A 26,736-nucleotide genomic window follows, 5' to 3' on the forward strand; every position below is an offset into this window, starting at 1 on the left:
GGCCCCGCCCGGCTCCAGGGGCTGCCCGGGCTGTGCTGGTTCCCCGAGGACAGCGGGCAGTGCCCCCGATCGCCCCCGACTCGGTCCCCGTGCCCTCCGGCCGGCCCCGGCTCGGTCCCGCTGCCCCAGCCCATGGCCAGCTCCCAGCCTGGCGCTGCTCCCCTTTGCCTCTCCGTGGCTGGCCGCTGCTCCCCGCTGTCCCCAAAGCCGGTCCCCAGTCCCCCCGGCTGGCTGCCATTCCCCTGGGCCCCCCTGGTCCCAGCCCGCAGCGGGACAGACGGACAAGAGCCGTGCGTGGCACTGATGGACAGAGAGACCCCCGGGACAGGCCCTCAGTGTGACACACACAGCCCTGAGCAGGACAGACACTGTCCCGGCACCACGTCCTGTTCCCCAGGACACAGACAGGGCCGGGGTCCCTAGAGAGGGGCAGTTCCCACCCCGGCCCTGCACCCTGAGCATTCTCACAAGCACCCTGGCTGAGCTGTGCCCGAGGCTCAGCACCTGCCGTACTCCCCCAGCTCCACCAGCCGCAATTCCCGACCTGGCAACATCTTCATGTGCCCTGGGTGGGCTGAGATCCCACCTGCAGAACTGCTTCCAGCTCTGGGGTCTGCAGCACTGCACAGACGTGGAGACCTTCCAACGAGTCCAGAGGTGGACGTGGAGAGCTGGAGCCCTTCTGCTCTGGAGCCAGGCTGGGAGAGCTGGGGGTCTTTACCTGGAGAAGGCTTCAGGGAGACCTCAGAGCTCCTTCCAGGGCCTAAAGATGTTCCAGGAGAGCTGGAGAGGGACTGGGGACAAGGGCCTGGAATGGCAGGACAAGGCGAAATGGCTTCCCACTGCCAGAGGGCAGGGATGGATGGGATATTGGGAGGGAATTGTTCCCTGTGAGGGTCAGGAGGCCCTGGCACAGGTTGCCCAGAGAAGCTGTGGCTGCCCCTGGATCCCTGGAAATGTCCAAGGTCAGGTTGGATGGAGCTTGGAGCAACCCGGGATAGTCAAAGGTGTCCCCTTCTGTGGCAGGGGATGGAAAAGAACGAGCTTTATATTCTCTTCCAGCCCAAACCATTCTGGGATTCCATGATTTCTACAAGCTTGCCTTTAGACAAGGCCCGGTATTTCCACGTGCTGTGCCTCCGGTTACAAGGTTCCCCCTTCACTTCTCCATCCTCTCAGTAGGAAAGAGTCCACCGAGGTCCCAGGGTGATTTAGCATCAAACACATTTATTTCACTTTTATTGAATACAAGAACAGTGAGCACACACGCATACACCACCGAGCACTGAAAAGGAGTATGACCAAAGGGGGAGAGGGAGAACAAGGGAAGAGAAAAGGAGAGTTAGTGAAGGAACAACAGAGCGTTGCAGTTGGTTGGTAAGGTGCTTCTCAAATAAAAATAAATACTATTATTATAATTATTATTATTATTATTATTGTTACTGTTATTATTATTCATGCAATTGCAGGCCAAGTTCAGAATGAATTTGTGGGATTGGGTAAAAACAGGCACTCATGTCTCCCACCCCTTTCCACAGAAAAGGCCCCTGGAAGAAAAGAAGCAGTGGCCAGCTATCTGAAACGGAGCACTGTGATGGGCAGGCTGGGGCTGAGCAGCAGAAAGCCACACCTCACCAGGAGAACAAGCAGTGAGCATTTTTCTTTCCTTTTTATTTTTTTTCCTCTTTTTATTTTTTTAAGAAAAAAAAATGTTTCCAACGCTGCCACCCATGGACACACTGCGGGAGCCAGGGGCTGCTCACTGCCAGTGGAACTCACACAGCCCAAGCACACAGGGAGCCCAACTCTGTAAGGCTGCTCAATCCCACGGGAACCTTCGCTTCCCAGACTGTGTACAACGCCAAAAGCAACTCTGGAGGGTCACAGTGGCCTCGGGTGGGCTGTGGAGGTGCCCAAGCCAGGTGGGGTCCCCCCACCCTGAACTGTGCCATGTGCTGGTGAATGCCAGCACGGCAGGCAGACCCTGGACCTCACCACCCCTGGCAGTGCCACTGCTGGGCACAGCTGGCTTGGGTGCATTGTGAAAACAAACGAGAGAAAAGGAGCCTCTTAGAGACTGCCTGAACTGCTCTTAGGCTGGGGCTGTGCTCTCTGAAGGTGCATGGCTGGAAGCTGAGGATGGGCACTGGCACCGGCAGCAGCCCCTGTGCTCTTGCCTTCCACACCTGCAGCAGAAACCTCTCTGCCAGGAGAACAGACCCTGGTGAGCAGCTGGTGAGCAGCTGCCAGGGAGCAGCTCCCTCCTGGGACAGTGAAGGTGGGAGCAGGATCTGCCCACGGCATCCTCATGGCGCAGGCGCTCCTGCTCGGGCATCCTGCGAGCCCTGGCAAGGCCTGGCAGAACACACCTGGTCCTGGGCACAGTCTGTGTGAGGGGTGGGAGACTAAAGGCAAAATGGTGCAGAATCATGGGCCCTTCAGTTTCTGCAGGAGCTAAAGACAATTCCAAGAAGGAAACCCATTTCTTTCCTTTCTGGTTTTGGTTCCGAGCCTACCCGAACTGCCTGGTTCACAGTGTACGGGGCCCTGGGCTTGGCCCACGATCCCCTTCCAAAGGCAGCCCTGGAGGAGCCTGCGGCTGAAGGCTGAGCTGGGAGCAGCTCCACCGACACCTCCTGGTCTCTCCCACCCAGCCTGGGATGCTGGGGACACTCTGCAGGGATGGACACAGCACGGTCCCTCCGCTGCCCATCCCTAGGCAGGTCAGGGGAGCACTGCCATGGCCCTGCCAGCGCTGTCCCCAGCTCTTTGCCATCACACCCCTGGTAGTGGGGGAGGCAGGGCACAAACACCCCCTCTGCCTTTGACCCTAGTACAAAACTCAAGTACCTCCATTACTGGGATCCAGAAACAAAGCAAACCCACCCCACCCACCGGCACGGCTCTGCAGGCTGCAGGGGACCCCGAGCCCTCGGCCCCACCTCGCTCCCCGCTGATCCCGTGGCTCGGGGGGCTGGGAGCCCATCCTGCCTACAGCTGGTGGAGCTGGAGCCTTCCATGCCCCTCCAAAGCTCACCACCACACACTGCAGATCAGCTGGCAGGACATTCCCGTCCCTTGCCCTTTCCCCTGCCCCCCCAACCAGCAGCAGCCAAAACCCTTCCCGTTCCCTTCTTGCAGGACTCAAAGTCCCATGTGTGATCTACGAGTCTCCAAGTACACCAACCACAGTCAATCCAAGAGTTAATGATCTTAAAATGCTGGCATTGTCTGTACCAGCACTGTTGAATTATTTCAGCATTGTTCCCTCCCTCCCCCTCCGTTATATAGAATAATATACAGAACTGAAATGCACATCCATATGAAACCCCACAGGCTGCTCATTAGAGATGAGAAACCATGTACATATCATTTGCTTTGTTTGAAATGAAACCCATTCCTAAATACCTTCAGAGAACAAGAGGTTGGACAAGTGCACAGAGAAGATAAGGAAGGGAAGGGGAAGAGTCAACAGAACCCCCAAAAAATGCAAAAAACCAGCATGGAATGAGGAGAAGGGCGAAACGACACTTGTGAATTGGAAAATAACTCTATGGTCATAACTTGAATGTTTTTCTCTCTTCTTTCCAGAGGTGGGGAATGGTTTTGCTTCTGCTTGTGGTATTTTACTTCAGTTTGCTTACTTGCTTTGTTGCAAAGCAATTTTCCTTTCCATTCAGTGTGCAACAAATGAACTCATGATTGTGTGTCCTTTCATGTAACATGCAAGATGGTGGCGTATTGTATTGTTACCAAGATTATTGTTATTATTATGACTTTTTAAATCTGATTTGATCACCAATCCAGGAAATTCTTCAATTTATCTGCAGAGGGTTGGCTTTGTTTATTGGTGGTGTTGTTTGCTATTCAATTCCAGCATATAGCAGCAGTGCAAGGATGCATTTTGTTTCCTGTTTTTATATATATATATATATATGTATGTATGTATATATATATATAATATATTTGCTATTCCTTTTTTAAAAATTTTTGTCTCTTGCCATGAACATTGCAGCCAGGATGTCTATGTCTTGCTGAGAAATCCAGCATGAAGGCTCCTTCTCCCCTGTTCTCCAGGTTGGAATATAGATGTTGACTTCCAGGAACATGTTGGTCAAGATTCCTGTGCAAGGCAGATGGAAAGGACCAAGTCATGGAGTGCCAACTGGCAAGCACGTGGGGCCACAGTTTGCATTTAATTAGCATGAGCTCTGGTAATTAGCAGGAATTTAGGCTCTGGGCTGCTGTTGGTGCATGAAGGACATGAGGGGGAGTTGCTGCTCCCTCACTTTAAGCCATTCAGCTAAAACTGGGTGGATCCTATGGGATGCAGGAATGTCTGGACTTGTCTGTACTGTGGGATGGGACAAGGCAGCTCCATGAGCCTCTCCTGACTTTCCCAGCTGCATTGCTGGTCACTTTTCCAGGCTTAAAAGCTGCCAATCAAAACCTTCATAAGATAAAGAAGTGGAAAATTCCAATTCCAAGGAGCCTCTCCAAATGCACCTGCAGCTTGGCTGCTGCCAGAGCCCCCAGAACTGTTCCCTCTCCTCTCCACCTCTGTCCCCACTGCTCCCACACAGGGTTCTGGTGGCTGTGCCAGCCCAGAGAGATGCAGCTCCTGGCTCACACGGAGGAATGAGGTCAAATAGGGCGTTTAGGGTGGGACAGGACTCCCCAAGCCCTAGAGAAGTGTCTGGGACTGTAACAGCTTTGGGGTGTCTGCAGGGAGGTGCAAACCTTGTGTGCTGCTGCCTACACCTGTGTGTGTATAAAAACTCTACCTGGGGATCTGAGTGGGACTGAAAAACTGTATGGTTTTTGTAAAGAAATTATAACTTTTGCCAACATTGGTCTGATACTTTGGCTCTGCAGAACCTGTAGCCAAGTGCCTCAGCCTACCCACAAACCTGATGTCCCTTCATTCCCTCCCCACCCCAGGGGGATGAGCAGGCTCTTTCCTTTTTACATCAAATGCCTCTGAGCCCTGTGCTGAGCAGGACAGCAGGGTGGCATCCACAGCATTGCTTTTGGTGGCACAGTAGTGGCTTCCTAACCACAGCCAGGTGGCCGTGCCCAGAGCCACCTGTGGCTGGTGGGGACCAGAGACTGTGACCTGTTACACCCCCATTAGCCAGCAGGTGAAAATCACACCTGGCAGCTTCTCCACCTACCTGAGGTTTCTTGTCCCTTTCCTCTGGAGAGGGCTCTGTTTCTCTGTACACCACAGCTTTGGTTACCAGCATGTCAGGATGCTGGAGTTTTGCCTCTTTGATTGCTAAAGCCAGTGCCTGGAAAGCAGAAGGGTGAGAGACATTTCAGCATTGTTTATCCTGCCTCTCCTGCAATCAGCTACCCTGAGTGCAGCCAAAAAGCAGCTGAGTAGGATTCCAGGGAGCAGAGTGGGATTCCAGGGAGCAGGAGGATAGGAATGCAGGGGTTCAGAGCTGAACCCACAGCACCCTGGCAGAAAAGCTGGAGCCCAGCATGGGAACCCAGCATGACTGGGGATTCATCCACGGCTGGCAGACCTCATGTGCTGCCTTTCTCTGCTGATTGTCTGTACAGATGTGCTACTGAAACCTGGGAAAAGGAAAACACTAGAAAAATGTACAGGAATTATCAAATTCATAATTATAAAAATTATTTTAAAGCCTTTTAATAACTTTATCTCTTTAATATTTTTTCTTAAGTAACAAATCCCTAAGGGTGAGGCCACAGGAAAGTGACCCTGTGGACCTAAAGACTTGTGTCAGTCTTTGTTTTTTCATCACAAAAGTGTGTCACTTTTTGTCCTCTGACACTGAGGCAGAGGCAAAACACCATCACCTGGAGAGACTCAACCTGGACTGAGACTGTGCTGGAACAGAGAGGTGACCTGTGTCTCTTTGGAGTATTTCAACAGAGAAAGGGCACATAGAAATGTGTTTATGACTGTAAAAAAGCAATGCCCTCACTCTGTTCTGCACTAGGATGTGAACTTTGCCACAGCTTCATGCTGGGAGATGGCCTGAGGGTCACTGCACCCACAGGAACCCACCCTGCTGGACAGGTCTGGGCCCTCAGCAGTCAGTTCCTGGATAAAAGGGGTAAATAGGTTCAGCCAGAAGTACAAACATGCAGTGCTGCATCCAGAGACAGCCAGAACTGGGCAAAGGCAGGGCATCCTGCTCCTACCTGGTCCTGGTCCACATCTTCATCTCCCGTGATGATGATGCGCTTCTCTATCCGGGTCTCGGAGAACCCCCCTTTCACAGTCTGTGTGAGAAGGAGAACACTCAGCCCTGTCCCTGCAGGCAGCTCCAGACAAGGGGAACTCTGCCACAGGAGCAGGAACAGCACCAGCATCCCCTCAGGAGCTGCCCTGTAATTCAGCAGAGCTCCCACTGCCCTTGACTCAGGGAGAAGTGTGACACACAGCAGCCCATGGGGGCAAGGAGAGGAGCTGGGGGCAGGTACAAAGCACCCTCCTGCTCCCTCCCAGAGCTGCAGCTGTGGTTATACAATCACAGAATCACTGAGGCTGGCAAAGCTCTCTGAGATCACCAAGCCCAACTGCTCCCCCAGCACTGCCAAGGACACCACTGACCATGTCCCACGGTGCCACAGCTGTGCATCTTTGAAACCCCTCCAGGGATGAGACTCCACCACTGCCCTGGGCTGCCTGTGCCAGTGTCTGACCACCCCTTCTGTGAGGAAATTTTCCCTTATGTCCAACCTAATTTCTCTAATATACAATATCTAAACCTCCCCTGGTGCAACTTGAGGCCATTTCCCCACATCCTGACCCTTGTTCCCTGGAAGAAGAGCACATATTTAATCTGGGGATGCAATGGCCATGGGTGAGACCCTCTGCTGCAGCCTCATCTCCTTCACCTCCCAGCCCTGGTGTGCCCCTGGCTGAATGCACACCCCTGGCTGTGCTTGCCTGCTGTGGTCACACCTGGCTGGATGGGACAGGCAGCAGCCAGGGCACAGAGCACTCTGTGGGATCGCCATTCCCATGGGAAAGCACACAGCTCTTGTTGGGAGGAGAGGGGCTCTTTCTGCTGTACCAATCACAATATAAATCCACCCATTCCCTAATTCCAGTAGTCCTCAGGAAGCCCTGGAGCTGCTCTCACCTTGGTAACATGGGTGGTGGTGGAAGTGGAGAGCGTTTCCGCGGTGGCGCTGAATATGCTGGTGAGCACCTCCTTCCCAGCGGAGCCGCCGGAGATCTGCGGGACACGAGCAGTGCAGGCAGGGCCACGTGCTGGGGGAGCCCCCAGCCCAGCTCCCAGGGAGCCAGGACCTTCCCACTGGGATGCAGCCACTCAGCCCAGCACGGGAGGGGAGAGCGTGGCAAGGGAAAAAGGCACCGAGTTGTGCTTCCAACTGCACCAAGGGCTTGGGGGGAACAGGGAGAGGCTTCCACAGCTATCCCAGGCCCACAGCTGCTGGAAAGGGCCTCTGCAGTGGATAGAGGGTCTCATGGCTGCTTTTGGCTCTTCCTCACCCACCCTCAGGGCCACTCTAGCACTGAGCTCTCAGGCTGCCTCTGTCTCTGTCCATCCCCCTGTGCGTGCCAAGGGCTGGGAAGGCTGGGAAGGAAAGCTGGGAAGGAAAGCTGGTACCCCAGCCCCAGTGCTAACTCTGCTCTCACTGCAGCACAAAGGGATGAGCCTGGGGCAGCACCTGGTGCTTGGCCAGGCTGGACTCCATCAAAACAAGGGGATGGAGTAGAAATCCCTTTCCAGAGGAAGGGCTGTGCTGGGCAGCATGGTTGGTGGCCATCACCTCCACTGGAGTCAGGAGACTTTGTGGGTGTCCTTGGGTGACCCTGCAGGACACCCAGGGCTGAATGCATCTCAGCCCACTGCACCAGGGACTGGAGTATTTTTGGGAATTGCCCTCCTCAGGCAGATATGCAAAGGTATGGATCTGGCATAGGCAAAAGCCCACAGGCTGGGGTCTCCTGACTTCTTGTTCCCCAATCTTCTGAGTGTCCCTCTGCTCTTCCCAGTACCAACACATCAGCCAGGTGCCAGTGCTGGGAACACAGCAGGGGACCCAGTGGGACCAATCCCACCCACTCCCAGCCCCACAGGGTTGCCTTCCCCAACTTGGCCTGGCTTGTGACACCACGTCCCCCCTCACCGGTGACAGGGAGCGAAGGTCTGTGCTGGGAGCGGCCCCTTTGCCAGCCTTGGTGCCGTGATCCTGAAAGAAGAGCAGATGGGCACGCTGGCTTGTGTTGGCATGGGGCAAATGTGGCAGGTGTCACCCTCCAGACACCCCCAGTGGGGCAGGGTCCCCCCAGCACAGCTGGCCCCAGTCACTCCTGCTGGAGCAGAGGGACCACAGGGGACAGTGGCTCTCCCACCCCTTGAGGGCCAGCCCCGCTTACTGAGGTCACCAGTGCTGTCTCTGTGGTGCCAACCTGGGCAGTGGTGGTGGTGTCCCTGCTGCCTGGGGTGCCTCCATCCACCTGCCAGGGCAAAGGAAACCAGGTGAGCCTGTAGGTGCCACCAGGGAGTGGGTGACACTCGCAGGGACAGTGTGGCCATATCCCTGCTGCCAGAGGAAGTGAGGGACAGCCGGTGGCTGTCACCCCCTATCGATGTTCCTGTGTGCCAGCACTGCCCAGCAGCATGGCAGGTGGGGCCAGGGACACTCAGACAACACCTCTGGCTGGGCTTTAGTTTTTGTTTTGGGGACTTCAGCAAGCAAAGGGTGAGCAGAGGTCCCCAACCACCCCACAAAGCCCCCACCCTCCCAGCACTGCTAGCAGGGACAGGCTTTGGTGGGCTGAGGCTTTGAGGGGCCACCACATCACCTGGGCTGTGTCTGTGGTGCTGACCCGATGGGGAGTGGAGCCTTCTGCTTCGGGCTTCTTCACAGTCACAGCATCCGCTTTTGGGGCTGAAGGCTGCAGGAGGAACAGCGGAGAGTCAGCAGAGCCAGGCCCTGGGGCACGATGCCAACAGCCCTGTGTGCTCTGTCCATGGCATGGCACTGGAAAGAGATGACCTTTAAGGTCCCTTCCAACCCAGACTCTGATTCTGTACTCCTTGTGCACCAGTCCCTGGCAGAGCATCTCTGCCCTGCTCCTCTGCAGGTGCCACACACGATGTCCTGTGTGTCACACACTGAGTCCCACCTGGGCAAACAGCAGGGCTGGGCTGCTGCCCTGGACAGATGGGCACCACCCACAGTACCCAGGAACCCACACACCCCAAATCAGGCCTGCTGCTCTGTCCCTGGCAGTTTTTGGATAGATTTATAGATACCATGGATAAGGACAAACTGTTCTTCAAAAGCCAAGTGAGACCCACCAATCCAGTTTCATGCATGTGCTGCAGCCATTTTGTCATCTGCACCAGCTCCTGATGGCTCTGGGTACACCGGGGGTGTCAGAGCCTCAGGGGAATGGACACAGACTGTCGGAAACTGGAGCTGCCAAGGGCTCCTGCATGGGGGATGCTTCACCAGTGCTCAGCATTCCTGAGCCAGCAGCCCCCTGCCCACACTGGCCATGGAGCGGATCCCCCACAGCCACAGCACCAGGGTTTCCAGGCTGGTTCAGAGACAGCTCCCTCTAATTCTGCAGCTCTTTGCTGGCTTTAGGTCTGGACTAACCTCAGCAGCTCTGGCCAGCACTGGGGACTTACCTGCAGGGCTGGAGGCTGCCCTGGGTGGCTGAGATAAGCACAGAGACAAGGCCACATGGAGTAGGGGCTGGTTCTGCTGTTCCACCCCGTGCGTGCACTCAGCCCCACACACATGCACATGCAATTTTGTTAGCCCTGCTGTGATCCCTCCCAGCACAGAGCGACCCTCCATGAGCTCCAGGGTGGCTCCACGAGGCCAATCCCTCCCAGCCCTGGCATGACCAGAGAGGTTAGTGAGCAGCACGTGGCTCTGCACTACAGACTGGTCACTGAATTCATGCAGGACACAAGGACAACTCTGATGGTTAGTGCCACGTGGGCTGAGGGCGGGACAGGGACCAAGAGGTGACAGTGGCTCCTCCCGGTTAGGAGATGCACAAAGTACGGGACAGAGCCATGCAACACAGACACTGCGTGCAGCGGGCAGGAACGGGGGGTGGCAGCCAGCATGCTCCCCAAAACCAGCCGGGAGCGCGCACACGCCGGGCAGCGCCGGGCACGAGGGACACGGAGGCACGATGGCACCGGGCCGGCCCCGGTGAGTGGTGTCCCTGTGTACCTCTGGCTGGGAGACATCTGGGCTGGGCTGGGAGACCTTATCCCTGCCTTTGACATCCTCTTCCAGTCCGGAAACTACTTTGTCAGTGTGCTGGAAGGACGCCAGGCCTTCATCTTCCGTTTCGCTCTTGTCCTTGTCCAGCTCGGGCAGGCTCCGGGAGATGTCCTCAAAGGCTGTGCCGTGGAAGTCCCCGATGACAGTGAAGTCCACCTCCGCTTCCAGGCTGGAGGTGGAGCTGACCGTGATGCTGGAGCACTTGCGCTCGATGGCCAGGTGGTTGTCCTTCAGGAAGACCGAGTCCTTCTCCTGGTCGGGCTCCTCGTCGCCGGTGTCGCTCTCAGGGGCCCTGTGCCGGGGCGGTTTCACCCTCTCCTCAGGGCCCTCCCTCACGCCCGCTCTCTGAAGGAGACACAATCGTGGAGACACGGGGCCGTGAGCACCGCGGGGCAGCGCTGGCAAGGACACAGCAGGAGGAGGAGGAGGGAGGAGGAAGGAGGAGGAGGAAGGCTGCAGCAAACATCACAGAGTAGAGTCAAACACAACTCAAGCATGGAGACCGAAACCTTTCTGATAGCAGCGGCTTTGCTGGGGAAGAGAAGGTGACTCAATTGGATTGTGCCAAATGTTTGTTGGCAATGAATCATCTCAAAAAGGCTCGGTCAGACGAAAAAAAAGCTTGGCCAGCTTGGAGGCACCTCAGTGCACTGGTGGAAGCAGATGAATGCAAAACAATGGGTCTGATAGGAGACATTCAGAAAGAGCTCAGACGCAGGGCTATCGGATGTCAGTGACTCAAAAAAAAACAAACAAGGGAAAGAAAGAGAGAAGAGTTTGAAAGGAAAGGGCCCATCAGCCAGGCACGGTGAGGGAGAAGCGAAGGACGGTGCCAATTCCACTGAGGAGGAGTGAGCCAATTCCACTGAACATCCTGTGGAGCATCACCCTGGGGGGAGGTCCAGCCCAACAGCTGCCCCGGGGTGAGTCTGTCCCACTGACACCACCTGCCCCTCAGAGGCCTCAGGTGAGTCTCAGGGTGTCCTGGTCAGTGGAATTGACAGCATGGCCAGAGCCAAGGGATGACCTCCCTCCATCCACTCTTCTCCAGACACAGACATACCTCTCAACTCTGCCATCGGAGGGGACGTGTCCCATTGCCACACTTTGCCATGAAGTTGTCCCTTAGGAACAGCTCTAAGCCCACCGATGCCAGAGGAAACCCCACCCCTGGCCTCTGCTCCAGCGTTCGCAGCCAGGGCCATCCCCCCAGGTGCCAGCACACCCCTCCCTCAGCACTGTGGGAGGTTGAGAGGTATGGACGAGACACAGGGTGTCCAGCAGCCCCGAGGAACACACCTGCAGACACGTGTTGGGGGTGTCTGACCAATACATACAGAGAGCCCTGCAAGGGGAGCGGAGGGGCAGCACAGCCCTGGCCGCAGGGCGAGCGCTCACACTGCCGGGAGAAGCACTTAGCAAGACAGCACTGAGACCTGTGAGACCACTGGAACAGCAGCCTTTACATTCTCTTCTTTCAGGCTGGATTTTACTGATGGGTCACATAAATCCTTTTCTTCCCCACTTGGTTCCTGAGATTTGCTCTGGATTAGAGAAAAGGGTTAGTCGGAAGGAGATGAACTCTGCAGGAGCTGCTCTAGCGCTCTCAAGAGCGAGGGAAGCTACTCCATCACCCAGCCACCAGCTTGCTGAAGGCAGGGCAGGGTGGGAGCTAAGCAAGAAGGGGTATCAACCAACGTAGGAAATGCAGGGGTGAAGCTGGAAGCGTGGGCACACCGCTGCTGGGGCTGCGTGTCCGTAACAGTCCCAGCTCCTCCAGCCACCCCCCGGCGCCCGCTCCTGCTCCCGGCCACGGAGCTCGGGTGCCCCTCCTGGCTTCAGCGAGCGGCATTCTCCAGGGAGCCAAAATGTTGGGGGGCGCAAAACAAAAGCTGATGAACCGACTGGGCAGCGGCCGCGCATGCAGCCAGTGAAGCCTGACCACACACACAGACAGAGAGGACAGGGATGCAAAGCGCCTGCTGCCAGTCAATGGATGTGTGAGGAGCCACTGGACACGGGCAGAGCCACACAACATGCGCACGAATGTCCCGTCCAGACGGTTCAGTGGAGTTACCACGGCTTCAGCCAGGGTGAGCTCGCAGCCAGAGTCAGGCGAGGCCAGGTCGGCACTGTCTTCTTCATGCTCAGGGTCAGCAGAGACATGTTCCTTCAGGGAGCGAGGCTGGGAGGTGTCTCCTGAACCAGCCCCTTGCCCAAGGGCCAAGGAGCCCACACTGGACACAGGTCCCACTGCAGGGGGTGAGGCGGGGACGGTGCTCAAAGGCGCGTTCCGTGCCAGATTTGTCTCCGTTGCTGTCAGCGATGTCTCAGCTTCAGGCTCCTGTCCCTCCTGGACCACCCTTTGCTCCACTTCGCCTTGCTCAAACATCTTGATCTTGGAGGCCACGGAGGTATCCCTGAAGCTCTTGCTGTCCTGCTGGTTTCCTAGGGCCACAGTAGCATCCCCGTGTTCCTGGGGAACAGCTCCTGCCAGCCCAGCCATGCACACTGAGACCCCAGGCTCTGCTGGATGTGTCCCACCACTTGACTGCCCCGCCCCATCTTCATTCACTAGCGCAGGGAGCTGGGATACCTCGCTTCCTTGGCACAGTCCTGCTTCCAAGGACTGGGAGTGTGGGACATCAGCAGCTGCTCTGGGAGGAGACTCATCCTGTGGTGGCTGCCCCAGAGCCAGGTCACTGTCCCTGGTGATTTCTGGGACTGTCCAGCTCCCACCCTGCAGATCTTGTCCCACACTGAACTCCGAGTTCCAGTGTGGCTCTTGCGCTTTGGGATCTGCAGTGTGGAGAGGCAAGTCTCTCAGGATTGTCTCAGTCTGGTGTTCTGCTTCTTCTCCCTTGCGGGGCAGCTCAGCCATGCCAAGGCTTTTGTCATGGGACAGTTCTTCCATCCCAGAGCCTTCATCTCCGGTCAGCTTCCTTGACCCTGAGCCCTGGAAGAGCTCCTTGATCATGGGCTTCTCCTCCTGCAGTGGCTCTTCAGTGGCAGGGATGCTGTTCTGTGCTGTGTCCATGTCCTGGACCACCTCCCTTGTGGCCAGGTCTTTAACCTGGATCAACTTTGCTGCAGTGTCTGTGTTTTGGGGTGATTCTCCGGTAACAGGACTTGTCCCCTGATGGGGTTTCCATGAGGCAAATTCCACATTTTGGGATTGTTCTTCAACTTCAGGGTCGGTGCCCATGGGTAGTGCCACCTCCATGGAGGGGCTCACACCCTCAGGCATGGCCACCCCTCTGGCAGGGCTGGTGCCCAGGGACAGGTCTGTGCCCTGAGGCTCCGTGCCTGCAGGCTCTGCAGGGACTGGGCTGGGTTTCTGGGGAAGGGGTGGAGGGACAGGAGCACTGGGTTTGTGCCCCTCCAGCCCCATGGTGTGAGTGTGGCCCTGCTGAGGACTAGCTGATGATGGAGGTGACTTGGGCTCTATCTCTTCCATCTGAAGAACCACTCTGGCACTTTCCTCCCTGTCACTGTCTGCTCCAACCCTTCCCGAGAGCCCCTCCAGTGCTGGGCTGATGTCTGGGGACTGTGCTGGGCTCCCTCTGTGCTCCTCAGCCCTAGGGCCATCCCCTGCCAGGCCACACGGCTTCAAGCCTCCCACTGAGCTCTGCAGCTCTGTCTCCTCTGGTTCCACCTCCTGGGAACACAGCAGGGCTTCACTTCCCATGGGTGCTCCTCCAGGCACCCCGGCACCAGCTGCTTTCTCTGGCTGCAGGGACAGCTCTTCCCACCCTGAGAGGGGACGTCCCCCCAGGCTGGTCCCATCACAGCCCATCCCAGGCAGCTCTGGTGCTCCAGTGGGTTTTCCAGACTCTGTCCTGTGTTGGTGACTTGCTGAGGAGAGGGGTTGGAACCCTTCTGCCACGGGTGCCACGTGCTCGGATCTCCCCCCGGATGTGTTTACTTGGGCTTCTGGTCTCTCGTCCAAGCCAAGCCACCCACCAGTGTCCAAGACCAGGTGCATTTTACTGTCCTTCTCCTCCCCCTCTGGATCTCCTAAGTAGATGATCCTCTGAGTTGCAGAAGTCTCCGAGCTGTCGTCGCCAGCCTTCACTTTAATTTTCAGGAGTTCTGGGGCTGTGGCTGGCACTCTGGCCTCCTGCTTCCTGAAGGCTGAAGAAGCACGTTCCTTGGAGAGCACCTCACCTTCTCCTTGGGGAGGCTCTGGCTCCAAAATCTTGGTCCTTTGCCTCTCTTCATGCTGCTGACAGGGCCCTGGCTCCCTGGTGGCTGCACCTTTGCCCGGCTCTTGGGGCTCCCTCTCCACGCTCTCGGCGGGCAGAGGTGCCACTCCCGGGCTGGACTCACCCCTGCTTTCCTTCTCACAGAGCTCATCCTCCCACACAGACTCAAAATCCTCAGGACTAGCAATCATTTTGGCTCTCTTCCTCGTCTCCAAGGCTGCAGCCACAGGCTCTTCCTGGCCTGCCATGTCCTTGGCTTTCCCTACTGTCACCTCCACTTTCGTCAGGCTCCCACTTGTGTTCCCCTCCGAGGTCCCTGCACGTGTTTCTTCCGTCTTGGCTCTCAGAGTTTTCCTCAGAGCTACAGCTTCCAGCCTAGGGGCTTCTCTCTCTATAAATACCCAGTGCTCCGAGCCCTGTATTGCAATTGGAGCAAGAAGAGTTAAACGCATCAGACACTCCGGCCCCGACTGCTGCTGGCACGAGTGGCACAGCTGGTCTGCCTGGCACAGGGCTGGCTACGTCATTGTAATTATTATTATTATTATTATTATTATTATTATTATTATTATTATTACTATTGTTCTTATCAAGGCCAGAGTTGAGACTGTACAAAGAGCCTGGCAACTCACTGATGGAGAGAGGGACTGGAAATAAGGAGCTGATGCCACACTGGGGACTGAGCCAGTGTCCTCTCTGGGGACAGTGCTTTGCTCTGGGTGGTGGCTCCCTGACACACCTGCAATAGCTGGGGCTTTGTTGGTGGCACACAGTGGGAGTGGAGCTCCCATCAGACACGTTAACAGCCACCAGGGTCTCTCTGGAGGCTGGCTGCCCCCTTGTTTTCAGCTGGCTCTGGCAATTCCCAGGGATGAGATTTCATTGGAAGCAATGGTTTTGGATAGCTTCATTCTCAGCCTCATCCATGTGCCCTAAGAATTTACCAGATTGCCAAGAACACAAGCAGGGAAAGAAACCACCTGAAGCCATCAGCAAGGCCCTGTCCCTTTCCTACCAGATGCTGCAGCTCAGATTCCCCCCAAGGCCATCCCTCCTTTCCAGCTCATCAGGGACATCTCCTCAGAACCCAGCCATGCTGAAACCAAATGCTCAGAAACTGTCACCTGTGAAAGTGTAAAAGACTATGGGCTCAGGAAAGGCTATGGAGTATCCTGCAGCACGGCCACAGCAGGAATGTCACCATGCTGCTAGCAGGGGACACCAGGTCACTGCTGCCAGGGACACCTTGTACATCCACAAGCTCATCCTGCACGTCAGCTAAAGGCCTCATGAGTGCCATGAACAAAGCACTGCTAAAATCCAGCCACTGTTGGAACAGCATGGGAATAGAGTTTCAGGAGAACATCTGCACCATGAGGCAGCTCAGCCACCCCTGGCAGCACATGAGGAGGGCAGTGCTGGGGCTCTCTGTGGGGCTGGCACTGCTCACAGCACAGCCTGCCTGGGCACAGGCTGCAGCAGGGGCAAGGATGGCCCTCGAGGGCACCAGGATGCACTCCAGGCTCAGGGAGGGGACTGCCTGTCCATTCTCCCTCCAAGCAGGAACAGTGATCCATGGAAACGTGAGCCTCAGCCCATGCAGGGGGCAGGGAAATGTCTGGAGCAGTTGCACCCAAAATGCAAACCTAGTGACTGATACTGGAGAAGGGGAAACTGGGGGCAGAGGGGAGCAGAGCAGAGGGAGGAAAGGGAAGATAATATTAGAGGAGAGAAAGAAAGGAGGAAAACCAGTTACTAGTGGAAGAGCTTCCACAAGGAAATGAGAAATCAGTTAAAGCCTCCAGCAGAAAAATGCCATTCCCAGTTGCTGCTTTCTCTGCCAGGTGCCAAAGGAAGCAGAGCTCCTTCAGCACAGTGCTGCAGGCCCTGCTCCTGCCCTCACTGCAGCCCCCTGCCTGCCCCTACCCCAGGCTCTGCCTATGCCCCAGAAAGTCCCCAGGAGCCTTCAGGGAAGCACCCCAGGGCTGCCCTGGGGTACAGCCTGTGGGCCCCCAAGAGAACACCCCACCCCTGCGGGCAGGGAGGTACCAGCTCCTTGCAGTGCCAGGACATCCACAGGGATGGGCAGCAAGGGCACCCTCCTCCTCTGGTGCCAGAGGGATCCTTGGCAGAGACTGCCCTGGCCAGACAGCCCCACTGAGCAGCAGGGTCTGCAGGAGACCCCCTCCAGCACGAGCCTCTCCCATAGCCCCTTACCCTGCACCAGCTGCTCTCCAGCTCCCTTCCTCCACACCTGCCTCCAGCACACCTTTTGTTCCTTCCCAGTCCACGGAAATCGGAACAGAGCACATCAGTGCCTGCCAGGAGCAGCAGCTGCACCAGGGCTGTTCCCAGTTGGGTCTGACCCATGGCAGCAGCATCACCCCTAACTGGGAGGCTCAGTGGGCTGCTGACAGCCCAGCCTGGTGCCTGGCATTCATTCCCTCAGCACTCCCTCCTTCTGTTCAGCCAGGACACCGCTCACTTTCCTGAGGGTGCAGCAGCTTCTCTCCTGCTCCTGCCCTGCTGTCCCACTGCTGAACCCGTTCTCAGCCAGGACAAGGATGGACAGCTTGTGGGCATCCCTCTTCTCTAGCTGCAAATCAGAGTCCTTTGGAGAAGACCTTCCCTGGGCAAAGGAGATGAGTTTCTTCAGGCTCCTTCTCTGAGTTAAGGCCCAAGATAAATGTAGATCAAAGAGTCTGACCCCCAGAATGTGCTCATCCATAACATGACCTCTTCACCAGCCAGGAAAACCCCAAAGTTTCAGATTTATTTCCAAACCAGCTTCTTCCTTTTCCTCAGACTCTTGAGATGAGCACAGCCCAGCTCAAGGGACATCCAGCTCCTTGGTGTGAACTCAGCTCTGGAGGGCTCAGTGCCAGCTCCAGCCACAGCTCAGGGCAGCCCTTGTGTCTCCAGAGCTTGAGGGCTCTGGGGGATGCTTGGAGCAAATCTCTGGACACTGGGACACATCCCCCAGGGAAGCAGGGAGTTCATGAGCTTTGGAGGTCAGTGGGCTGGAGGATGGAATGACAACAAAGCTGCCTCTGGAGAGATGATGCTGGGAAGGGTCTGTCCAGAGACCAGCCTTGAGCTCCCAAGGAATAAGTGACCTCCACACTTCCCTCCCTCCCTCCCTCCACATCTGCTCTAGGGACAGGAGCAAGTGGGAAGGCCATTCCCACTGTGGCCTAGGCAGCACAAGAGACAGAAGGGAGCAGAGACAGCCTCTGCCCCTGCCAATGGGGGCAACAACCTCAGAGAGCCCCGGGCACGTGTGAGGCTTCTCCCCTGGGCATCCTTCTGTCAGTGCCTCTGCTGCCCTCCTCTGCTCTGAGGGACACCCAGCTCACCTGAGAGGAAAGCACAGCCTCAGGCAAGGACAATGAGGGAATCAGATGCTGGGACAAAACAGGGAGCTGGAGAGGCTCCGGCACTGCCCAGTCCAGTGTTCCTGTCCTCCAGCAGGAGTGGGGACAGAGGGCTGGAACTGACAGACCTCCCAACCTCAGTGGGCCTGAAGCCCATGGGCACCAGGAGACCTTCTGGCAGTGACAAGAGCTCCAGGCTCTGCAGATGTGCCGTTACCCCCTCGAATCAATCTCTCATGGAGACCACAGGCTCTGGCCTGTGAGGGTATGTGGGGACATGCCAGGGCTGAGTCTCAGTCACAGATGCCTCAAGAGAAACCACTGGTGAGGCCACCTGAGCACCTGCACCCCAGCTCAGGCCAGGCACGCCGAGGGTGAGACCAACTCCAGAGATGTGTGTGTAGCACACACCTGCTGTATCTGTCCTCCAGCTCTGAAATACTGGAATGGGGAGGGTGCCAACACGGACCAGGAGATGCCGCTGCTCCACTCAAGGTGCCATATCCTTGCTGAAGCCCAGGCTGTGCCCAAGCCCTCCCTGATCCCCCATCCTGCCTCCTGGGGATTGCTTCAGCCAGCCCAGGGTCAGGCTCCTGCCTGTGCTGGTGACTTCTGCATGCACTAAGGGATATCCACACAGAGCAAGGGTGTGCTGAGCCTGTCCCCCACCTCTGGGGTGCTCAGGCAGGACAAGTGTCCCAGCACTGTGTGTCCCTGGGACCAACCACTCCAGAACCAAGGCTCAAACCCCAGCCTGCTTCTGCTCAGTGAAGGCACCACTCTTGGCTGTCCCCTTCCCTGAGCTAAACCTGCACACAGAGGGTGCTGAGAGCTCACACTCCTCACACTGATGGAGCGTGACCTGGCTGTGCACAGGCAGGAGTCCAAGGATGCCTTTGTCAGGGTGCCTGGGCCTAGGGAACTCCAGCTGCAGCCAGGGCAACCTGAGGCTGCTGGAGCAGTCACCTGGGTGTCCAGGCCATCAGGTCACCCCTGCCTTGGGACCTTCAGTACTGGGCTCCTGCATGGCCCCACAGCAGCACTGGGAGCTCTCTCCAGGAACATATCTCAGAATCCAGCCAGGGAACAGCCAGGGGAGAGGTTTCACCAACAGCCCTGCCATTGGAAGGGTCCTGCCTATCACCAGAAAGGGGACCCAGGCATGGGCAGCTCTGCTCAGAGGCCACAGGACCCCTTGGCAGGCTGGGGACCCCCACATTGAGACTGAGAGGTGGGGGAGAAAGGGGATGGTCACAACCTCAGGAGAGGAGACAAGGCTTTTCTGTGTGAAAGACTCCATGCTTAAGGAAGCTCCATGCTCAGATGCAAAATCGTCTAAGGTGTCCTCTTCCATCGTCTGTGCCAGCACGGAAACCCCAGCACCCACGGGGAGAGAGAGGGAGACAGAGACAGAGAGACAAAGAGAGAGAGAGAGAGAGAGAGAGAGAGAAAGGGAGAATTTGAGAAGGAATGAAGAAACAAAGGGTGGGCAGGTGGGGGAGCGGATGGATGAATGGATGGAAGGATGGATAGATAGATGGACAGAGGTCACAGCTGTGCCAGCTCTAGATGCTCCATTCACATCTCTGCACCTGATATATTCCATGGTAAAAGCAGTGTGGGGGAAGTCCCTCTTCTTCCCAGCTGAGTGCTTTGTCAGGGGCCACAGCCCCCCTGCAGCCCCAATCTCTGGGCAGTGCTGGGGCCCAGTGGGAATATGGGCACATCCCAAATTCCCTGCAGAGCCCATGCCCTCTCCATGGCCAGGGCAGCCAGGGCAGAACAGCCCCACGTGTGGCACCCCCCCTCTCCTGCTGTAGGCACAGCACTGGCTCAGAGCCCTGCCGAGGGGACAGCAGGTAGGGAGGGTCCCTGGCAGGGACAGGCTGTCCAGGCTGGCAGGGGGACACTCTTGTCACACACTGCCTGCACTGAGCCCAGCAGGCCCCAGTCCACAGAGCCCAGCTGTGCCACATCCACACCCCTCCAGCACTGGGGGCTCTGTCCTGGCACCCCCATTCCAGCACTCTCCTGTTGCCCCATGGTCCCAGTGCAAAGCCAGGGTGCAGAATGCCCAGAAGGGAGGATGTGAGTGTGGGATGCCAGTGTGGCACCACTCTTCTTCCACCTCCTCCCATCACCCAGCTTCCAATGTTGAGAGCACCATGGGACACTCCCAGGCAGGAGCTGTGCTTGCACTGCCCCACAGGCTGCTCCTGAGAAGAGTGAGCAAAACCTCACCCCACGGGCCACCAGAGGCACAGCCCACCTCTCAGGTAGCCCCAAAACACCTCCATACAAGGGCTCTTCGGTCTCCTGCAGTGCCCAGGGAGACCCCCCTCAGGAGTGAAAATGATTCAAAAACTTAGAAACAACATCCCTGTCCCCAGCACATCGCTCCCACCATGCTCCTTCAGGGCAGCACAGGAGCTGAAGGACTCCTCCCCAACAGATCCTGATCCTCTCTGGAAGAGAAGCAGCAGAACAAACCTCAGTGGCCTTTTCAGGGGTTCCCTTTGGTGTTTCATCCTCGTGCTTGGGAGAGGAAGAGGCTGGTGAGGAAGGCAGCCTCCTGTCCCGGTCCCTGTGAACCAGTTTGCTGTTGGGCTCCTTCAGGGTTCGCTTCAGCTCATTGATGCTGGCCTGATGCTTCAGCAAAACATCCTCTGGCTTGTCTAAAAACTTGGGAAGGAGAGAGGAAGAGAGTGATGGTTAAAGCAGCAGCCCAATCCAAAGGGATGAACAGGGAGTCTGGGAGGCTTGGTGTCACACTGGGCTGGAATTTAGGGTCTCAGGAACCAAATGAGGAGAGTAATGGGGCACCAAGGTCTGCAGGTCTCACTGGAGGAGAGGGAGCAGCTCTTTCCCTGCAGGAAGCAGCAGAAGGGCAGCACAGGGCTGAATGTGTGTGGCAGGTCAAGGGCATGGCATGGCCTGGTGGCATTTCCAGGGCTTCACGTCCTCCTGGCTGGGGACAAGCTAAAGCTTCCTGGAGGGGACAGTGGGCTCTCCCTTGGGATCAGCAAGGAATGGGGCTCTTCTGGAAACACCAGCAGCCTGTGCTGTTGTCTGGCACCAGGCACTAAGGGAGCCCAGGCTCTGTCTCAGAAAGGCAGGGGAGTGGCATTTCCAGCAGAGCTCCTCCAGAGCAGGCTCTGACAAAGGGGTGGAAGTCCAGGGCTGGGCAGGGATGTCCAGCATGGATCCAGGCCTGGATCCCTGTGGACCAGCCCAGGGTGGGGTAGGTCTGATCTGCTGTGGAGAGAGGACAGCTCAGAGTGCTCAGGGGAGAGGGGTCAGGTGTCAGAGCGTAGCTCAGTGAGGGCACAGGCGCTGGGTGGCCCCCTCGTCCCGCTGCAGAGGTGGGCAAACCAGCTCCCAGGAGGAACCTGGCTTCTGCCTCCAACCCAAACCCAAAGCTCTCCTGAGGTTCAAAAGGAGGCCCCCAAACACCTCCCTGGTACCTCCTCGGCAACAGAGCAGAGACCCGTGAGAGTCCCAGAAAAAGCCCCACCAAATTTTCCAGATGCTGAAGGCTCAGCACAGCTCAGGAAAAGTCCCGCCCTGGCCCCGCATGTCCGAGCTGAGGAGGGCTCAGGTGTGCCCACCTCTGGGCTGGGTGCAGCACATGCACATGCAGTGGGCAAGCGATGAGGTGGGCGGGGTCGGGGCCGGTGCCCACCTCCAGTGGGTCTGCACAGCGAGCCTGGGTGGTGCCAGCGTGGCCAACCCCATCCCCTGGCCCTGCTTGCTCCCACTGGCAGCTCCAGCTGGGATCTCTGCTCACAGAGCGGATCCCCCAGGGAGCAGCCCCGGATTGGAGGCCAGGACAAATCGCTCCTGATGGGGCCACCACAGGCACAGTTTGTGCAGGGAGGGCTCAGCCTCCCTCTCTGCTCAGCCCCTCTCAGGGTGGGCAGGCACAGGGCTGGTGTCAGTGCTGGCCTCCCCCAGGCAGCTCAGAGCCTCTTGGCCCCTGTGGGGTGGGATGGCAGCCACAGTGCTTGGGGAGCCCCAGCCCAGCTCTCAGGGGGCTGCAGGAGAGCTGGGCAGGGGGGGGATGAGGTAGCTTGGGTTGAGGCAGGAGCAGAGCGTGGGTCAGGTGCCAGCAGGAGGATGGGACCAGCTCCACGGGAGAGGAGACACAAGGTGAGGACATGGCAGGGTCAGGAACACGAGCAGAAGCCAGGTCATCCCAATGGGCCAGGGGCTCTCCTGCCCTTGGGAGGGCTCTTGCTCACAGGCACGATCAGGACCACCTTACTTAGTGGGATAGAAGATGCCACAGCTGATCCCCAGCTGTCTGTTCCTCGGGCTCCTCCAGCACCCAACCCCCAGCCCGGTGCATCTTGTATTCCAGTAAATAGGGTGACAGACAGACTTGTTCTGGGAAGGATGGACAATATGATGCACCAATGAGGACTAAGATACTCCAGAGAGAGAATACCTCCTGCTTGTGCCTGGGGGTTGTTTCGTGCTCCGGCTGGCAGCAAAGAGAGGGTTAAAAGTAACCAGCAGGGTCAGTTGAGGGCACTTGTCACAAACACCACAGTTAAATTGATAGGCTGGTAGGGACCCCCCTCCCCTCCCAGCATGGGGCTGAAATGGGCTGGGACAGCCCAGGGACCAGGGCAGGAGGGGGTGGGCTGTGCCCAGGCAGTGGTAGGCACTGATGTGCTCAGCCTGTCCCCATCCCTGTCCCAGAACTGGGCTGCTCCCAGGTCTAGCCCTGCCTGGGGATGAGCCTTGAGACCACCTGGAGAGCTCTGGGGAATCCAAGTTAAGCTGAACCCCTGTGACAGCTCCACTTCCACCAGTGGGGCCAAGAGCCACATCCCGAGGGTCCCACCAGCCTGGGGCACAGCTGACACTGACAGGGCTGCAGGGACCCTGCCTGGAGGTGACCCTTCCTGCCTGCAGTGCAGCCCTGCTGCCTGTGCCCAGCCTCTGCCTGCCTACCCCTCCAACCCCCCCCTCTTCTGCCCACTCGGATGTACCTTCAGCTCCTTGATCTTCGTCGGGGTGGTCACCTCCTCATCCTCTGTCTCAGAGCGTCTCCTGATGCCAAACTCACCGTCCTCATCCTGCTTCTCACCCTCAGGCCCGGCATCGTGGTTCTCGCTGACGGAGGCTGGGCGCGAGAACTCTGCACATGGGGGACAGCCAGGTCACCCCAGCCCTGCCCCCCTGCCCCTGCCAGCTCTGACAGCCAGGTCACCCCAGCCCTGCCACCCAGCTCCTGCCCCAGCCCCCCTGCCCCTGCCAGCTCTGACAGCCAGGTCACCCCAGCCCTGCCACCCAGCTCCTGCCCCAGCTCCCCTGGTCCTGCCAGCTCTGACAGCCAGGTCACCCCAGCCCTGCCACTCCACTCCTGCCCCAGGAGGACACCTGGGGTAGGTGGTCCCAGGGGTCTCAGAGCACAGGGGAGGGGGTGATGTGTCCCTGAGCTGCCTGACCCCAGCCCTGCCACGTTCCCCTGTTCATGCACAGTCTGAGCTATCCCTTGGGGTGGGGACAGCCCCTGTGCCAGGGGGATGTGGCTGGGGACAGCCTCCAGAAGGAAGCCTGATGCTGCTGTGACGCTGTGCTGTGACTCTTGCTGCCAGTGCAGCGGTGTGCCCCGTGCCCAGGCGGCCATACCTCCGTCCAGGCTGCGGGACATGGTGTAGCGTTTGCTGGAGGAGCGCTCGAAGAAGGGCGCGGGGCGGTCGATGAGGGCGCTGGCCTGGCGCGTCTGCGCCTGCGTGCGCCCGCTGTACCGAAACTTGGAGCCCATCACCAGGAAACCCTTGGGGGGTGGCTCTGGGGACACCAGCCTAGGGGTCACAGTGGTGGGAGGCTGTCAGTGAGCCCCAGTCAGGCTCCCTGGCACTGCCCCCCTTGTGCACCCGCTGCAGCAGAAGCAGGAATGTGTCTGCCTCCGGGAAAGGAGGCCTGGAGAAGGTCTAGAGGAGGTTCCTCACCTGAAGAAGGTGTGATGCTCTATGCAGACCTTCCAGAGCCTCTTGGCTGAGCGGTGGTTGGGCAGCTTGAAGCCAATGGTGCTCTCAAACTGTTCATACTTGGGGGAGACAGAGACAGGCTGTTACAGGCACATCCTGCCCCGGGGGACATGCCAGGACCTTGCCAAGGTCCTCAGGTTACCCTGGCAGGAGCTGTGACCACGCAAAAGACCCTCAAAAATCTTATTCAAATCCATGCTGGGATGGTCCATGCCCAGCACCCAGCAGGGTGATGGAATACACCCCACACCTCTGGCTTAAGCACTTTCCTCAGCTGTAAATGGCTTTTCAGTGCAAGATAAATTCCCTCAAGAAACAAAAACCTTTTCCAACTGTTTTGGTCTGAGGGATCACTACCAGGTGTGCTGTCCTTGCCCTCCAGCCTGCTGGAAAGAGTGGGTGGAAATGCATTTTCCCATCATAAATGAATGAAAATAAAGTCTGAAAATGAATGTAAAAACCTTGTGAAGATATGACAAAAATGGCCCTCAACCCCCATTCCTGGGCAAGCTCCCTACACCAGCAGGGTCATGATGTCTGTCAGGGATGGGAACCTGGGGTCCCTCAGCTGCTGAAGTCACAAGAGAACATGAAAGAAAATCCATGCTACAGAAATGTGCTTTCTTGAACAGCATGGTCATAAATGTGGGATCCTTGGAGCAGAGACCAGAGCCAGGTGAGGAAATCCTCACCATCAGCCCCAACCCCTCAGGACAGGTACCCAGGTACCCAGGGGCTGCACCAGCACCTGGCACCCACCTCCCCCGGGCGGATCTTGATGTAGAAGTTGCTCCTCTTGTAGGAAATTTTCAGGATCTTGGGCCAGGCGAAGCGGTTGATGCGCAGCCGGTCCCTGTAGATGAGGAGGCCATTGGCGCAGACACCCAGCATGATGTCAATGCCCTCGGAGTCCTGGAGGAGGCAAAGGGACAGGAGGGGACAAGTCAGCAGCTCAGCAAGAGCCAGCCTGGCCAGCAGTGCCACGTCCTTGCTGCTCAGTGCTGTGGGGGCCTGGGGGGCAGAGGCTGAACCACAGGCTGGTGGAGGTTATCTCTGGAGCTTCTCTGGTGCCACCCAAAGCCATGCCAGGAGCCTTCCCTGCAGGAGGAAGGTGGGCAGGAGCAGGCTGGAAATGGGCAGTGCTCTGGCAGCCCCCAGTCCCGTACCTTGGCGTGGTGCAGGTCCACCCCGTACATGGAGAGCTTCTTGGCGTTCTCCAGGAAGTGGATCTCTGCTTCCCCAGGGGTCATTCCCCTGCAGGGAGACAGAGAGGGGGACACGTGGCTGGGTGCCCCACAGGCATGGGGCAGCTGTCCCGTGCTGTCCCCTCCTGGGGCTCACCGGTAGGTCTTGTGCAGCTCCATGATGCGCTCCTCCAGCTCCCGCGTCTGGTTGGGGGCGAAGCGCAGCTCGCTCACGTAGTTGCCCACGTGCTCCTCGGTGTCGTGGTCACCCAGCTCAGCCTGGACAGCGTAGGAGCCCAGCAGGGCATGGGTGACGAAGGAGCAGGGCAGGCGCCCCGTGATGATGTCGGCACGGAGCTGCAGGCACAGGTAGTATCTGCAGGAGGGGCAGACGGTCAGACTGGGGCAAAGGAGCAGGCTCGGGTTCCCCAGAAAGGAATCTGGTGCCCCCCGAGGGCAGGCTGGGGCTCTCCAGGAAGGAGACTTGTCCACCCCACAGCAGGCTGGGACTCTCTGGGAAGGAGGCCCGTGGTCCTTACCTGGTGATGTCCTCTGTGAGCTGGGCAGGGTCTGGAGGATAGAACTTCACAGTGAAGGCGAAGTTCCAGGGCCCACCTGGGGAGGGGAGAGAGCAGTTCAGGACAGCACCCATGGGGCTGCACACAGGGCACAGGAGCACCCATGTGTCCACTGAGTATCCTGCCGCTCCCTCCAAGCCTTGCACAGGGCAGGGACAAGGGGACTCTAGAGGCTGCCAGAGGCACAGCCCTTGGGACTCCAGCACGACTTGATGAATGCTCCCAAAGAGCTGCAGACAGCAAAGCATCGCAACTGCAGGAGCCACAAGCTCCTGTGACCTCCTGTGAAGGTGACACCTTGGGCAACAGCTCTTCTGCCATCCCAGCAAGGCAACACCATGGCAAATGCACCCCAGCACCTGTCCCAGCAAGGTCCCCTCACTGTCCCCACCATCCCTGTCCCCGCTGCACAGGGCAGGTGGTGCCCAGAGTGGCACCAAGTCTCAGCCAGCTGTCCAGTGGCTTTGTTCCCCCACCTGTCATGAGTAAGAGACAAGGTGGGTAACAAACAGCTGAATGAGCAACAGTGTCCCTGTCCCCAGGCCAGCTGCCAAAGGTCCCCTCCAGGGCAGGCAGGGAGGTGATCTGCCACAGGACAGCCAAACAGAGCCATCCAGGAGCCCCATGGGACACCCCGGGGCTGGGGAGGACAGACCCTCCCCAGGCACTTACTGCGGATCTGCTTCTTGATCTCCTTGGAAGGATCCAGCCAGTTCTGCAAAGAGGAGACAGCAGGTCAGGGAGGCCCACAGCTTGGAGGGGGTGGCTGCAGAGGGACCCCCCGTGCTCACCTTCTGGCTGTCTGAATCACAGAAGGTGAGGCCGAAGTAGTCTTTCTCCAGGAGGTTGAGGTGCTCGCACACCATGTCAAAGAGCACCTGGCCTCGGGCGTGTTTCTGTCAGAGACATGGACAGGCTGATGGTCAGCTGGTCCCTTGGACTCCTGGACACCCTCCAGGTGACCACCAAAACATGCTCTCACCCAGCGTGGGCTTCACCACATCCCAGCCTTGCAGTCCCAGGATCACCTGTGTGACCCTAAAGCGGTGCCAAAGGGTGTCCTGGGCTGCAGGGATGGGGCACCACTGTGGGGACACACACTGCAGGGATGGGGCACCACTCTGAGG

General features: G+C 57.8%; 1 protein-coding gene across 7 annotated transcripts in view; it reads right to left on the reverse strand.

Moving 5' to 3' along the window:
- Positions 1-1,207: 1,207 nt before the first annotated feature.
- Positions 1,208-26,736, reverse strand: part of EPB41L1 (erythrocyte membrane protein band 4.1 like 1) — a 64,393-nt gene continuing 38,864 nt past the window's right edge. For 3 of the 7 annotated variants that reach the window (XM_058850617.1, XM_058850618.1, XM_058850619.1), the window contains 20 exons: positions 26,401-26,505; positions 26,282-26,324; positions 25,571-25,646; positions 25,189-25,407; positions 25,014-25,101; positions 24,607-24,759; positions 23,809-23,906; positions 23,486-23,661; positions 22,843-22,991; positions 20,336-20,527; positions 12,344-14,887; positions 11,703-11,810; positions 10,213-10,611; positions 8,819-8,911; positions 8,390-8,470; positions 8,140-8,202; positions 7,125-7,220; positions 6,178-6,258; positions 5,175-5,291; positions 1,208-4,123 (listed from right to left, as the gene is read on the reverse strand). In XM_058850617.1, the coding sequence (XP_058706600.1) occupies positions 4,115-4,123; positions 5,175-5,291; positions 6,178-6,258; positions 7,125-7,220; positions 8,140-8,202; positions 8,390-8,470; positions 8,819-8,911; positions 10,213-10,611; positions 11,703-11,810; positions 12,344-14,887; positions 20,336-20,527; positions 22,843-22,991; positions 23,486-23,661; positions 23,809-23,906; positions 24,607-24,759; positions 25,014-25,101; positions 25,189-25,407; positions 25,571-25,646; positions 26,282-26,324; positions 26,401-26,505 (4,890 nt within the window). In that variant the 3' untranslated portion in view covers positions 1,208-4,114. The remainder of the gene's footprint in view (positions 4,124-5,174; positions 5,292-6,177; positions 6,259-7,124; positions 7,221-8,139; positions 8,203-8,389; positions 8,471-8,818; positions 8,912-10,212; positions 10,612-11,702; positions 11,811-12,343; positions 14,888-20,335; positions 20,528-22,842; positions 22,992-23,485; positions 23,662-23,808; positions 23,907-24,606; positions 24,760-25,013; positions 25,102-25,188; positions 25,408-25,570; positions 25,647-26,281; positions 26,325-26,400; positions 26,506-26,736) is intronic. The other 4 variants (XM_058850620.1, XM_058850622.1, XM_058850621.1 and 1 more) reach the window with 4 other exon arrangements.

Source organism: Poecile atricapillus, chromosome 15 (assembly GCF_030490865.1).
Source record: "Poecile atricapillus isolate bPoeAtr1 chromosome 15, bPoeAtr1.hap1, whole genome shotgun sequence".
NCBI classification, from domain to species: Eukaryota; Metazoa; Chordata; class Aves; order Passeriformes; family Paridae; genus Poecile; species Poecile atricapillus.